General features: G+C 49.7%; 4 protein-coding genes across 4 annotated transcripts; 2 read left to right on the forward strand and 2 right to left on the reverse strand.

The window, feature by feature from the left end:
- Positions 1-759: 759 nt before the first annotated feature.
- On the reverse strand, positions 760-2,308 carry ERG6_2 (Delta(24)-sterol C-methyltransferase; the record flags this gene model as incomplete). The annotated part of the gene is made up of 4 exons (XM_044856653.1): positions 760-876; positions 927-1,088; positions 1,140-2,193; positions 2,253-2,308. 4 exons carry the CDS (start codon positions 2,306-2,308, stop codon positions 760-762), a joined length of 1,389 nt encoding a protein of 462 aa, XP_044703966.1.
- Positions 2,309-4,316: 2,008 nt separating this feature from the next.
- On the forward strand, positions 4,317-6,025 carry FPOAC1_012296 (uncharacterized protein; the record flags this gene model as incomplete). Its single annotated transcript, XM_044856654.1, has 3 exons — positions 4,317-4,422; positions 4,490-5,802; positions 5,858-6,025. The coding sequence occupies 3 exons, from the start codon at positions 4,317-4,319 to the stop codon at positions 6,023-6,025; spliced, it is 1,587 nt and encodes a 528-aa protein (XP_044703967.1).
- A 1,085-nt stretch (positions 6,026-7,110) lies between these two features.
- FPOAC1_012297 (uncharacterized protein) lies at positions 7,111-9,300 on the reverse strand (the record flags this gene model as incomplete). The annotated part of the gene is made up of 1 exon (XM_044856655.1): positions 7,111-9,300. One exon carries the CDS (start codon positions 9,298-9,300, stop codon positions 7,111-7,113), a length of 2,190 nt encoding a protein of 729 aa, XP_044703968.1.
- Positions 9,301-11,336: 2,036 nt separating this feature from the next.
- On the forward strand, positions 11,337-12,488 carry FPOAC1_012298 (uncharacterized protein; the record flags this gene model as incomplete). The annotated part of the gene is made up of 1 exon (XM_044856656.1): positions 11,337-12,488. The coding sequence occupies one exon, from the start codon at positions 11,337-11,339 to the stop codon at positions 12,486-12,488; it is 1,152 nt and encodes a 383-aa protein (XP_044703969.1).
- Between the last annotated feature and the right edge of the window lie 97 nt (positions 12,489-12,585).

The raw sequence follows: 12,585 nt of genomic DNA on the forward strand, positions 1-12,585 counted from the left end.
GTCTTGGGGTACAAAAATCAGTAGTCTAAGAAGTACGGTCTAAGTAGCATAAACTGATCTACTAGTTTTGTCTCTCATGCTCATAACGACCAACTTTTCTGGCACCCTGAGAGCAGGATCCAAGCTCAGACACGTTTGATGTAGAGGAATGGCCCGTCGACGGGAGATCAGCTGGTTGTAGTGTCACATCACATTGTATCGAAACCGTAAAGATGAAACCATGCCCAGACGCATGTCATGCCTTACTAGTCACATTAGGGTCGACCCAAAGAAGGAAGAATCATCAAACATTGTTTTCATGGATATAAATTAATTAAAAATCTACAAGGACATATTGAAATTCATGTTTGCTTGCCGCCACCAATCTAATGTACTGGGAGGATGTACAATAGACTTGTGGCGTGACGTCGCCTCGCGGCGGAAACCAAGAGCAAGGATTTAATTTTCGCACTTCTTCGGCACAACCTTAGTCATAAAAGGACTAGATTGCAATTTGACATCCGTGCAGGGAGTAATGGTATTCAAGACAAGAGACACATCATCAGCATTGGGGAACGGGGGACAACACTGGAATTGGCAACGCGGGCTGTATCGCGCGTTGCTCGTAGTATTAAACAGAGTATGAAGCCCAGCACCTCGCTCAACGGGCTGGTCCCATGCCAAAAGGGACTTGTGCTAAAGGTGGGTATGTACGTTAGGATATCGTTAAAAATATTGCCGTGAAAAAAGGAACAAGAATAAATCGGCGCGTGCATGAAATTACAATTCTTCGTGACCCGTAATCATGGGGGTGGCCTTCTCGCGACCCGGTAGGAAGACGCTGGCTTCCCTAAAGATGTGATCGAACCTAGCTCCAAAGAACCAAGCGGTGCCAAGCTGGATGGTTGTTAGTTGAGGATGGCCTTGGGAGCCAGAGGGTTGCGTACCATGAGACCCGAAATACAAACCAAGGCTGCAATGACAACGCCGAAGAGAACAACGGCCTCGCCAGCATCCATGGTGGGCTCCTTATTTTGTGCTTGGTTTTGAGTAAGAGTAAGCTTCTTGGGATCTTGCTTGGGGAACAAGGTCTCGATGAATTGCTCGATCTGTGATTTGTTAGCGATAGCCAGAGAGGCAGCGAGAGTGTCAACACATACCTTTGCACATTGAGCACTGATGGCAAGGAAGTTGGGGTCGCGAGGGTCGTTCTTCTTGGCGATCTTACGAGCATATCGCTTGAAGACCTCGCACACAGTGTAGAGGTTCTGTGTGCACTCGAACATGATCTTGCATGCATCGCCCTTTGTGATCTTGATGTTCTTCTTGAGAACATCAGGGTTACGGAAACAAAGTTCCAGTGTTGCAATGGCCATTCCTTCAGGAATAGCGACAAAGTTGAAAACACTTTGGTCCTTGATGCCCGCCATGTAGAAGAGGCACTCTTCACAGTGCTTTAGTGCGTCGAGAACCATGTGGGATATAACCTCGACAGCCTTGGTTTCGTAACGAGGGTCGAAAAGGTCTTCCCAGTTGTCCACGTGCTGGCTCCAGATCTCCTTGGGGTACCACCTTCGACCATCTTGCCAGTCTTCGTGAAGATCTCGAATGATGTTTGTCTTCTGGAGGAACTGGGACATGGACTCGGTAAGAGAAGGACGCTCGGAAAGCTTGGGGTTGGCAAGCTCTGATTCGACGAAGAGGCGTGTTAGGCCCTCACCGACGAGACCCGCAACGTAGTGGCAGTACAGTTCGTACTCCTCAACCGTTTGCACACCGTTCTTGATCATCTCCTCGTTCTCGGCGTAGTCAGCCATGCCGTTGCCCATCTTCTCAGTCATCTCCCTGATGATCTTGTGATAGGGGGACTTGATCTTCTGGAGTTCTGTGATGACGACATCAAAGTGCTCCAACAGCTCCTTGTCCTTCTCTTGACTCTCATGGAATTGCCAACCATCCACTTCCATAGTGTTATGGAAGTTTCGAAGAAGAGGAATCTTCTTCTCTAGAGGCAGGGTCATGTCATCCTCGATGGTGTCTAGGCCACGGAGGCAGAGGTAGAACAGAGTGATGGGGACGAGAAGTTCGTGGTTCAGCTCTTGAATGACAGTCGCAAAACTACGACTTGTCAAGTTGAGGTAACGGAAGCATTCTTGCAGCTCCGGTGACTCGGTGCTGGGGTCTCGCTCGTGGACGGGATCATGCCAGACCTTCCTAGAGTGCCATTAGATACAAATTCTTTAGAAGGATGGGCCAGAGTAGTATAGTCTTACCATTGAATAATGGACCGAAGTTGGTAGGGGTGTAGAAGATAGTAAAGGTAACCCATCTTGGCGGCGAAGGAGTTAGGGGGAGGGGGAAGGAGAGGTGAAAGTTGAGCGCGTGAGAGGAAGAAGAAACAGTGCACGTCTTGTCACAGCCGTGCAGAGTCAAATGAACGGGAGGGAGAAAAGGTTATATACCAATTCAGTTACGAGGAAGTCCCGGAAACGTCTTGTGGTATTTTTGTTACCACACGATGCTTGGAGAAGGAAGAAAGAAGACAGATAAATGCGAAGCAAAATAGGACTGAATGACCTCCGCTCCGGATAAATCCACAAAATATGCAAGAGCTCAATTTCTCGCCTTGGAGGTGGATGCAGCCGATCCTTGTACAACGATGCGAGAGTCTGCATAAGCGCCCCGCTAAACGCATTAATCATCGTATTCGGTTTCCCTACTACAATTCAGTATCAAATTTACATATAACTCAATCTCATGTCAGATTTGAGTATGCAACAACTGAGAACCATCTGATATCTTGACCGGATCTCGCAGCTTGTTAGCAACCGGAACACCGGTGGTGATGTCGCTTCGAAGAGCACTTTAACTGCCGACCCGGACACGGTAGTGTCGTCAAGTTCAAACAAAGCAAGGAGAAACATTCAAGCGAACTCGTCTTACCCTGGTTAGGCGGACCCTTGAAAATCGATACAAACATGTTGAGGATGAGCATCGCGTCTGTTCTATCTGTTGGCTTGACGCAGTTACAACCCACAGAACAAAACATGATCTCCATGCCCCAGTTTGCCGAACAGCTCTCAGTACCGAATGGGTACAATGGACCAATAGACGAACAACTAAGCAGTTGTCTGACCTTGACCGCCTTGTAGTAACCATTCAATTTCTTCGAACAAGAGCTTCTGAGGTGATTGACAACGGACCCCTATGCATGTAGACGATCCGGAGGCCCTGACCGCCCTGCCGGACTCAACCCAGCAAACTCTACGCCTGTGCACCGGCTTGACTAGACTACCGAGTACGGTTCGATTGGATTGGATGATTTGGACATGGCATTTGCCAATCTCGATTCTGGGAGAGGTTGCAGTCACTACGGGAAATTGCGCTGCAATGCTAGTCATCTGCCACCCGGTCAAGAGACAGGGGACGGACATAAACCCACTGAATGAGCACTTGTGTTTTGAAGAGTCTGTTACTATACAAGTCTCTGTAAGAAATGAAGAGTCTTGGGAATAAACACAAACTTCCGGGGTTTTGAGCTGGCTGGGCAAGAATATATCATTGGCAGTGCATATGCTTATAGAAGTTATCTGTACCACGATATGTAAGTAGCATGTTGCAGTTATATAAACCACTCGCTCTGTGACTTATCTAGCTTTATTCTCTAGCTGAAAACAGGTATACAAGTTTGCCCACAGTTACTGTACTGACCTTTACAAACATTGTGTCCATAGATTAGAGCTTGGCTGACACGTCCATAGTTCAGACCTGAGTCTATACATTTCGCTGATGAGAAAAAATAGATCACCACTGTTTCAGCAGAAAAGTCACAGATAATCAAACTCGGTAGATTAATAAAAACTTGGAAGTAAAATGAATTAAACTACTGAATCCATGAAATGTTGACGTGGTAAAAGAGGCGCTGCTTCTTCACCTGCCCAGACACTGCCCCACCATTACGTAGACGCTAATACGTACCTGTCTTCAAGACCTAAAGACCCCTCCTTCTCCAAGGCTGGGCTGGGCTGCCACTACGCTGGGCATGAAGCCTGAAGTTGAAGGAAGCCCAGGGAAGAGAGAAAGTTTCTTAGCAAGTTTATACCAGGAAATTTCCGCCAAGCCAGAACTGGGCGGGCAGGCGGTCATTTTAGGCCAAACCGACGCCATCATCATCTAACATTTCCATCTCAATCTTTTATTTCCTACTCGCTACAGTGACTGGGTTTCTTATTTTCCTCTCTATACCATACCTACCTACTTAGATACCCACCTACCGTCTAAAATATTTACTTTATACCAAAAACACCAACCTTTGAGCCTGGGAGATATCATCCATCATGGTTGTCGATACCGCTTATTACGACACCTTGGGCGTTCAGCCAACAGCCACTGAGCTGGAGATCAAGAAGGCTTATCGCAAGATGGCTATTGTCCATCACCCAGGTTCGCCTACCTTGACATCAAACAATCCATACATTTCTTGCGAGACTGACCATACGGTACCTAACAGATAAGAACCCCAATGATCCTACCGCACACGAAAAGTTCCAGGCCATCGGTGAGGCCTATCAGGTCCTGTCCGATTCCGACCTACGAGCAGCATACGACAAGTTTGGAAAAGATTCTGCCAGACCACAGGAAGGCTTCGCCGACCCCGCCGAGTTCTTCAGCTCCATTTTCGGAGGCGAGGCCTTCGTCGACTGGATTGGTGAGATTAGCCTTATGAAGGACCTTACAACGACCATGGATATTACAATGCAAGAGGAAGAGGCTGCCACCGCTGAAGCCGCCGCCGCTGAGGCTGCTGGAGAGGAATTCCCCGGAACCGAAGAGGCCAAGAAGGAGAGCATGAAGGACCAGGAGAAGAAGGCTGAAGAGAAAACTGCAGCTGACGCAGAGCAACATGCTGGCGCACCTCCTCCTGCTTACACTGCTGCCTCCGTGAGTGACGATAAGGAAACCAAGCCTGCTTCACCTGCTGCTGCTCCCGCCGCCGCTGCCCCTCCGGCCGCTGGCCTTTCCACCGAGGCTCCTCAACGATCCGATGCCACATCTCCCGCTCCCTCGTCGAGCTCCCGCAACCGAACTCAGATTCCCCTCCGACCCGCATTGATGGACAAGTCCCACTCGGACCTCCTCGAGTCCGAGGCCAAGGGCGAACTCACAGAAGAAGAGCTTAAGAACAAGGAAAAGAAGAAGGGTGGTCTGACCAAGGAACAGCGGGAACAGCTTGCAGCTTACGAGAAGGAGCGCGCCAAGATTCGACAGGAGCGTGTCGATACCCTCGCCCGAAAGCTCCTCGACCGTCTCAGCGTGTGGACAGAGACTGACAAGGGTGCCGATGTGACCAAGGCATTCCAGGAGAAGATGCGCCTCGAGGTTGAGAATTTGAAGATGGAGTCTTTCGGTATTGACATTCTGCATGCCATCGGTCAAACTTACGTCTCCAAGGCTTCAGGTCTCCTCCGCAGCCAAAAGTTCTTTGGTATCGGCGGTTTCTTCAGCAGACTTCGCGACAAGGGCACGCTTGTCAAGGAGACATGGAACACCATCAGCAGCGCCATCGACGCCCAGCAGACTATGGAGGATATGGCCAAGATGGAGGAGAAGGGTGGTGAGGACTGGACCGACGAGAAGCGCGCCGAGTACGAGAGACGTGTGACTGGCAAGATTCTTACTGCGGCATGGAGGGGCAGCAAGTTTGAGATTCAGAGTGTCTTGCGCGAGGTTTGCGACAGCATCCTGAACGACAAGAAGGTCCACCTCAACAAGCGACTAGAGCGCGCACAAGCTCTGGTCCTTATCGGTGACGTCTTTATCAGGGTATGTTTAAGAGTCCTTGTATTCTGTTCGAATCTGTCTGACTAACAATTCCTAGGCTGAGCGATCTCCTGAGGAGGAGGGCGACTACCTTGTCTTTGAGCAACTCGTTGCTGAGGCCGCTATCAAGAAGGACAAAGAAGAGGACCACAAGAAGAAGGACCGCAAGTCCTTCCACCTCCACAGAGACAAGGACAAGGAGCCCGCCGCCGCCTCGACGCCTTAATTTGCAGCACGCGAGCAAGAAAAAAGAAGATTCGATCTATGAGTGAGGATCAGGCAGAGTAGGGGAACAGGATACCTGTATGGATGGACTATATATAGAGGAGGACGACTGGCACTGGTTTAGACACAAATTTTCATGACGCTATTCCCCCTTGTTTAATATGATGTTACAGCCATTTTCTCGGAAAGCCCATGTGGGAGTATAATACAAGTCTCCTGTTATCGACATATAGTATCAGTCCAGGTAGGCAATATGGTGTTCGGACATGCTTGTAACAGCGTCGGTGTTATCCAAGTCAAAAGCGAATTTACACTCGTTCTACATTCAAGTCAATCCAATCTGTAGTGATGAGAGTTTTGAGGTTATTGAAGATTGGAGTTCGTCTCCTAAAAAGTCCATGTCCATTTCCTATTTGACAACTACTTGATTCTTCTAATTCCTTCTCTTCCCAGTATGAGAGTACCCTATCGCAAGGAATCCAAACAAGGCAATTCCCGTTCCAGGCTCTCTCACTCTCTGTAATTTCCTTCCAATGAATCCATCTCAGACCCGCCTGTTGTGGCGTGCAAAACTTCCTTTGGGGTATCTGTTATACATACTATGTGTATTCAAAAGCAAAACAATACGAGAGAAAAAGCACAAATCTCTGCAACAAATGAAAAATTCAAAAAAGTGCCCGGGTTCTTTAAAAAAGGGCGTATGTCTGCAATGTTGTCCAGTGTTGATTGTGGTTTTGTTCTGGGGGCTTCTCGTGGGAGAAGACGGGTGGTGGTTGAGTCAAGATCGTTTGAAAGGTGGAATTGAATGGCTGCATGATGGGTCGTGAAGTCGCTGGCAAGCAAATCGCGGATGAAAAAAACAAAAGAAATACAAAAACGATTGCTTGCTTGCCCAACGCCCTGTATGCCTGCATATTTTTATTCCATTGACTTCGTTGATCTTCAAATTGGTGGTCTTTGTCGTGGTGCCCTGAGGCTTGGCTTGTGTGTATATAATCGAACGCAAGGAGAGAAATTTGGTGTTGTGCGCGCGTTGCTTGCTATGATGGGTATCGTGTGCGGGCGTCAAAGTGATGTTCAACGACGTTAACTGCTGTCTGGCTGCAACTCAATGCCACTATCACGGTCCTGTGAGCTCTTTTCCCAAGGCAGAGGGGGTTCATCCACCGGACTGCCGGGATCAGATCCGAAATCATCAATCTCGGACAGATCGTCGTCTTCGTCGTCATTAAGAGGAGGCAATATCTGGCCACCTAACTCGACATCTGTGACGCGGACCTTGTATTCTAAAGCCTTCTGGCCCTCTTTGATGAGAACCTCGGTCCAGTTGAGACATCGCTTGATGCTCTGGTTTATCTTTTGGCTATCAACGAGAATGTCGCGGTGCTTGGACAAGTCGAGCTGCAGTCGATCTTCATCCCGCTTTCGTCGCGTCATAGCCTTCTCCATGGCCTTCTCATCATTCGGGTCAAGAGGAGCTGAGACGGAATCGGTTGACATATCAGATTCGTCGAGCGAGTCTTCGTCTTCAGAAGGGGGTTCTGAGTCTTCCTCTTCGCTGAGATCGGACAGACTGATAGGGACATCCGTCAATGCTGCAGAGGTTACTCGGCTAGAGGCAGCTGAAGCAACGGCAGACAGCCGACCTGACCTGGATAGTCGCCGGAATCTGCGAATCTCAGCCTGCTGCTTTCGCATTTGTCTTTCTAGAGTGCGATTGATGGCTTCGAGAGAGGCGTTTGTAATTTGCAAATCCTGCACCTTTCGTTCCCTTCGAGCATTAGCCACCAGATCGTTCACGGGCTCACCATGGCTGGACTTGGTAGGGCTCTGAAGGTCAGGCTGGGACGCATTGTCCTGGGTGTCCTTTTCTTCATCCTCTTCTTCTTCTTCATCGCTGATGTCCTCGGCCATCTGAAGAATCGATGCCATTGTCAAAGCCGGCTGTATCGTGCCAGGGCTACTGGGGGGTGAAAGTTCATGCTGCCGCCGAGCTGGTGACATGGGCAGCCTGGGCGAATTAGCATGATCAAAATTTGGCACGCTGCCGGCTCTCGCATGACCTCTTTGCTTTTTAGGTGCCGACTCAATGCTGACCCGTCTTTTGGCAGTGATGGACGCCGCAGGAGCTAATGGCGGTGGAGAAGCTATCTGAAGCGGTGACACTACTTGCGGTCTGCCGCTAAGTCCAGGCGCACCCGCATTCTTGAGGATGGAAGGATTTGGCTGAGGATTCTTGGTAGGAGAGTGTGGCCTCGAAGGTTGCGAGTTATTTGAGGGATTTGTTGAACTGCTGGTGCTTGGACGCTTGGACTGCAGCTTCGAGCTGGAGGCATTGGCTGAAGTAGGTTTTAGGTCAAGGTCAAGGTCGACGCCATTAGCATAAAAGAACTTTGAAGCTAAAGGCTCGGGTGCGGCGTTTGATGCTGAGGTATATGGCGCGGCAGAAGGACTAGTGGCTTTCTTGAATTCCGAGGTTGCTTTACTGGCATGAAAGAAGTTGTTCGATTTTTGAGAGCCTATTGAAGGGCGGCCGGACGGCTGTGATGAAGTTGGAGCGTCGCTAGCACGAAAGAATTTGGCATCTGGATCTGCGGGAGATTCAGCTCGCGACAACCTCCCTATCGAGGTCAAAGAGTTTCGCGGATTCCAACTTTCTTGGTCCAAATTCGGTGTTCCACTGGGAGTAGTGGTGTTGCTATTGTTACGGCTTTGTCGACTGCCAGATCGGGGAGTGACGGCAGTTTCGTCTCGATGCGACGCAACAGCAGATAGTCCCTGGGTCGATCTTCGAACTAAAGGAGGTGCACCCAATGCAGAGCCCTTTGATGTCGAGGCAATCTTGGGCGTCAGGGGCGTTCGTCCGACCGTCTTTGCAGCAGATGCGCTGAGTTGCGGGGGACGATGTCTCGATTCGCTAGGGGCCATTTTGGTGATAGGAGGTGCGGAACTCGACGAGGTAGAACGGGTCGAGGTAATTGTTGCGGTTACTGAAAGAACATGTTGTTGGTTCGGGTTGTGGAAGCCAAGGGATGGCGACGTGCGAGTGTTGCCAGCCGAGGAGAATCGGGGACGAGCCTGAGCTTGAGCCTGGGCCTGAACCTGGTTCTTTCCAGTAGTGGCCTGGGATCTAGTCTTTGGGAGAGGTTTAGACGAGGTGACTAGTTTATCGTTTGCCGAAGGGGTCAGGGGACGTCGAGTGCGAGGCTGAGAGACGGATAGACCTGGAGATGTAGGACGAGAAGATGACGAGTTGATGGTGTTTAGAGTGCGCATCCTGTCCGTCCACGAGTTGGGTACAAGTCGGAAACGAGCGAGCCTCGACTTTCTGTCTGGGCGGGCTGGCTCAGGCTGAGATGACTAGTAGCGGGACGGAGCGGTGAGCTCTCATTGGCCGAGGGGCGGTGCGGTAACAAAACAGGTTAAGGGGACCTCCAGTAAATTGTGCAGAGCAATGGCCTGGAGCGCCTATGTTACAGCGCTGTTGATCACTAGAGCGCTAGTGGTCTCTGGGTAATTAGAGTTCCAGTCTTCAGGCTGGGCCAGTGTCGAGGCGACCACGTCAGGAAAGGAAAAAAAAAAAAGTAAACAAACAGTTCGAGAATCAGAGACAGGACAAAGACACGAGGGCGGTGGGGGTGAGTCGATTCTTGGATGAACAAAGTCTGGTGGCTCTTTTTTGTCTGAGAAGTATAGAAAGCGGGGGGACGTTTTTCTTTTGTGTCTTGCTTGTGCGTGCTGCAGGTAAGAGGAGACGGCAGTTCACAAGCAGCGTATAGAAATAAAGACGTTGTTCACCGCTAATAATGAGCCGCGGTAGAAACAGAGATTGTCACGGAGTGGATAGATAACAGGAAGAGTTGTAAATGACAAGTACAAAGCACGTAGTTAGACTACGGAGTAGAAGGAAGAAAGGAAAATAGGAAAGGGAGACGAGAGTCACAAATACGACCAAAGCACGGAGGATGCTGGGGATATTGCTCCATAAGATGCCTTGACGAGAAACTAGCGGGATGAACGGATTGTGTATTCAGTCATGGGCATGGTTAGGATAGGACCATCCTTGCTCTGTCTTGTCCGTCCAGTCCGTCGCAGCAATAAACTCGATCATGCTTTAGTTAGTGACTTGTGAATAATATTGTTTCTACTACAACAGTACCCCAAGTTACACCCACATGTCATGCTATTGAAACACGTTTCATATGTGCTTCAATTGACGTCTTTGACTGGTTCTTATCATCACGAAACATACCTGGCGGTCTGCAGATGCCGTGATAGGTTAGCCGGATGTTTGGCTTGACTACTGTATACAAATCCTGTATCAATCTAAACATAATTGTTACTGATCTAGTATAATATTTATACAATTCCCCTTTCTGATGCCTCAATGTTCATTCTATCCACTCTTATTACATTCTCATGCCAACCGAGAGAACATTGATCATGAGGCGACCCCTGCTGGTCAAGTCTTCATCTCGTCCCCCAAGTGCCCTGGTCCCTGCCAGATAGTTATGCCACTGTCGATCGCTTGTGGCATGACTGTTGAGGCAACCTACATACAGTTTTATTGATTGTAACATTAGTCTCATGCCCAAATAAAATATTGTAGAAGATAGGGCGTTTGCTTTTGCGGATAAGGCGGTAGGAATTCACAGTATATATGCATAATGTTCTGGAATTATTCTAGCTTTCCCCATTTTCATCTGATACTACGGATACCCGATTATTATTCACATGGATACCATATTTCGGCTGTCTTTTTTTAGACCCCGGAGGCGTTACAGATGTTCAAGATCCTGAACACGGCAAAGTTATGCAAATCCTCCTTTAATGGGTATCTCATGGCTTATGTCTGCAGCTTTGAATATCAGAGAAAACCATCTCTGGATAAGTTGTCATCAACACTATTAACTCAAAATACCTAGGCCACTATTCCCAGCAGTTCGTACCTGAGGGGCACTGTCAGGGACCCTGGAATTCAAGCTTCTCAACCAATCAACATGCATCCATAACAAGGCTCCAACTTTGTTTCGGGCTTTTTCAGCTCCATCTTTGGAATCAAAGTCTGGACTTTTGACTACCTCTCTCCAAGCCCCCACTATTCAAATCCGTACCCTTTCTTTTTCCTTTGTCCGCTGACATCAACAACCTCCGAGGCGCATCGCAAAGTGGCTCGATGATTCTGCAATAACCATTCCACAACCCACTCCTCTTCGCCAATCGACCCCAAACTCTACAAGTCACCTGGGGCAAAGCAAACAAACTCATCTCGTCTTGTCTTATTTCTGTTTCCCAAGAGGGGTGTGTTCATCATGGGTTACATCGGTATCTCACTCATCGTCGTCTCTGTGGTTTGGGTTCTAGTTCGCCCACCATCATGGATACCAGAACCGCTACAAGTTCTCTTGCGCTGGAGAGGAGGAAGTCGTCCTGCTATTGCAGCCAAGGACAAGGCTGAAGCTGAGCATGATTCCGATCCTGGACCCAGTATCATGGTATCGGATCACGAGGTGGAACCAGGCCCTCGACTCCGGGCTCGTCCGGCCGATAACCGTACCACTCAAGACGAGAACCAAGGAAAGGCTACCACTACAGCGACTGGTACATCGTCTTCTCTCAAGGCTGCAAAAAGCAATGTCTCGTCTATGCCGCCACCTCCCCTGCCAAAGGTTTCGCCTCCACCACCCACCATCGCCGAGCCAGAAGAACAAACGACCCCAAAGGCTGTCGCATCGAATCCTCCATCTATCAACGTCCCCAGCTTCAGCCTCGATAATGCTCCTATGGCGCCGAGCTCCCACCCCGCGCCCCGGCGGAACCCCACAGCGCCGGGTCCCGCGCCCTCACTCGGTCTTCCTACTGCGCATCAACCTTCTATGATGCCTCCGCCGCCTCCTCCGGGGCGTCTTCCTCCCCCGACATCCACTGCAAACCCACCGGTCGGTCGCATGCCCACACTTTCACAGTTCCCTGCTGCCAACTCTCCGCAACGAGCTCGTGGTCCCGTGCCGAATCGAGGTCCTCTGTCATCATCAGGAGGTCTTGCGCCGCCGCCGACACACTCAGCCAAGCCTAATAAACCAAGTCGCAAGGTCCTTCTTACACCTGGTCACTCTCCTCTGGACTGGGCTCGTATATCTGGGCCAAATGCTGACCTTCGGGGTGTTGAACCCTCGACACCATACTTGCGTGTCACCCCATCCATGCTGAAGCGCATGACGGGTCGCAAAGGCAAAGATGCTTGGATGGCACTCAACGGCAAGGTGTACAATGTCACTCCCTACGCGGACTTTCATCCAGGTGGTGTTCCTGAGCTGATGCGTGGTGCCGGGCGGGATGCGACCAAGCTTTATGGCGAGGTTCATCCTTGGGTTAACTACGAGACTATGCTCTCCGCTTGTCTGGTAGGCCTTCTCGTTGAAGAATCCGAAGGTACCGAGAACCAAATGGACCAGATGGACTAGACGAAAGGTGTTGCAAACCGAATTTAGACAGAGATGCTAGAACCACTCGATCATTTACGATACAGTGAACGAAACCTGATGTATTAGACCACAATAT

Source organism: Fusarium poae, chromosome 4 (genome assembly GCF_019609905.1).
Source record: "Fusarium poae strain DAOMC 252244 chromosome 4, whole genome shotgun sequence".
Classification (NCBI taxonomy): Eukaryota; Fungi; Ascomycota; class Sordariomycetes; order Hypocreales; family Nectriaceae; genus Fusarium; species Fusarium poae.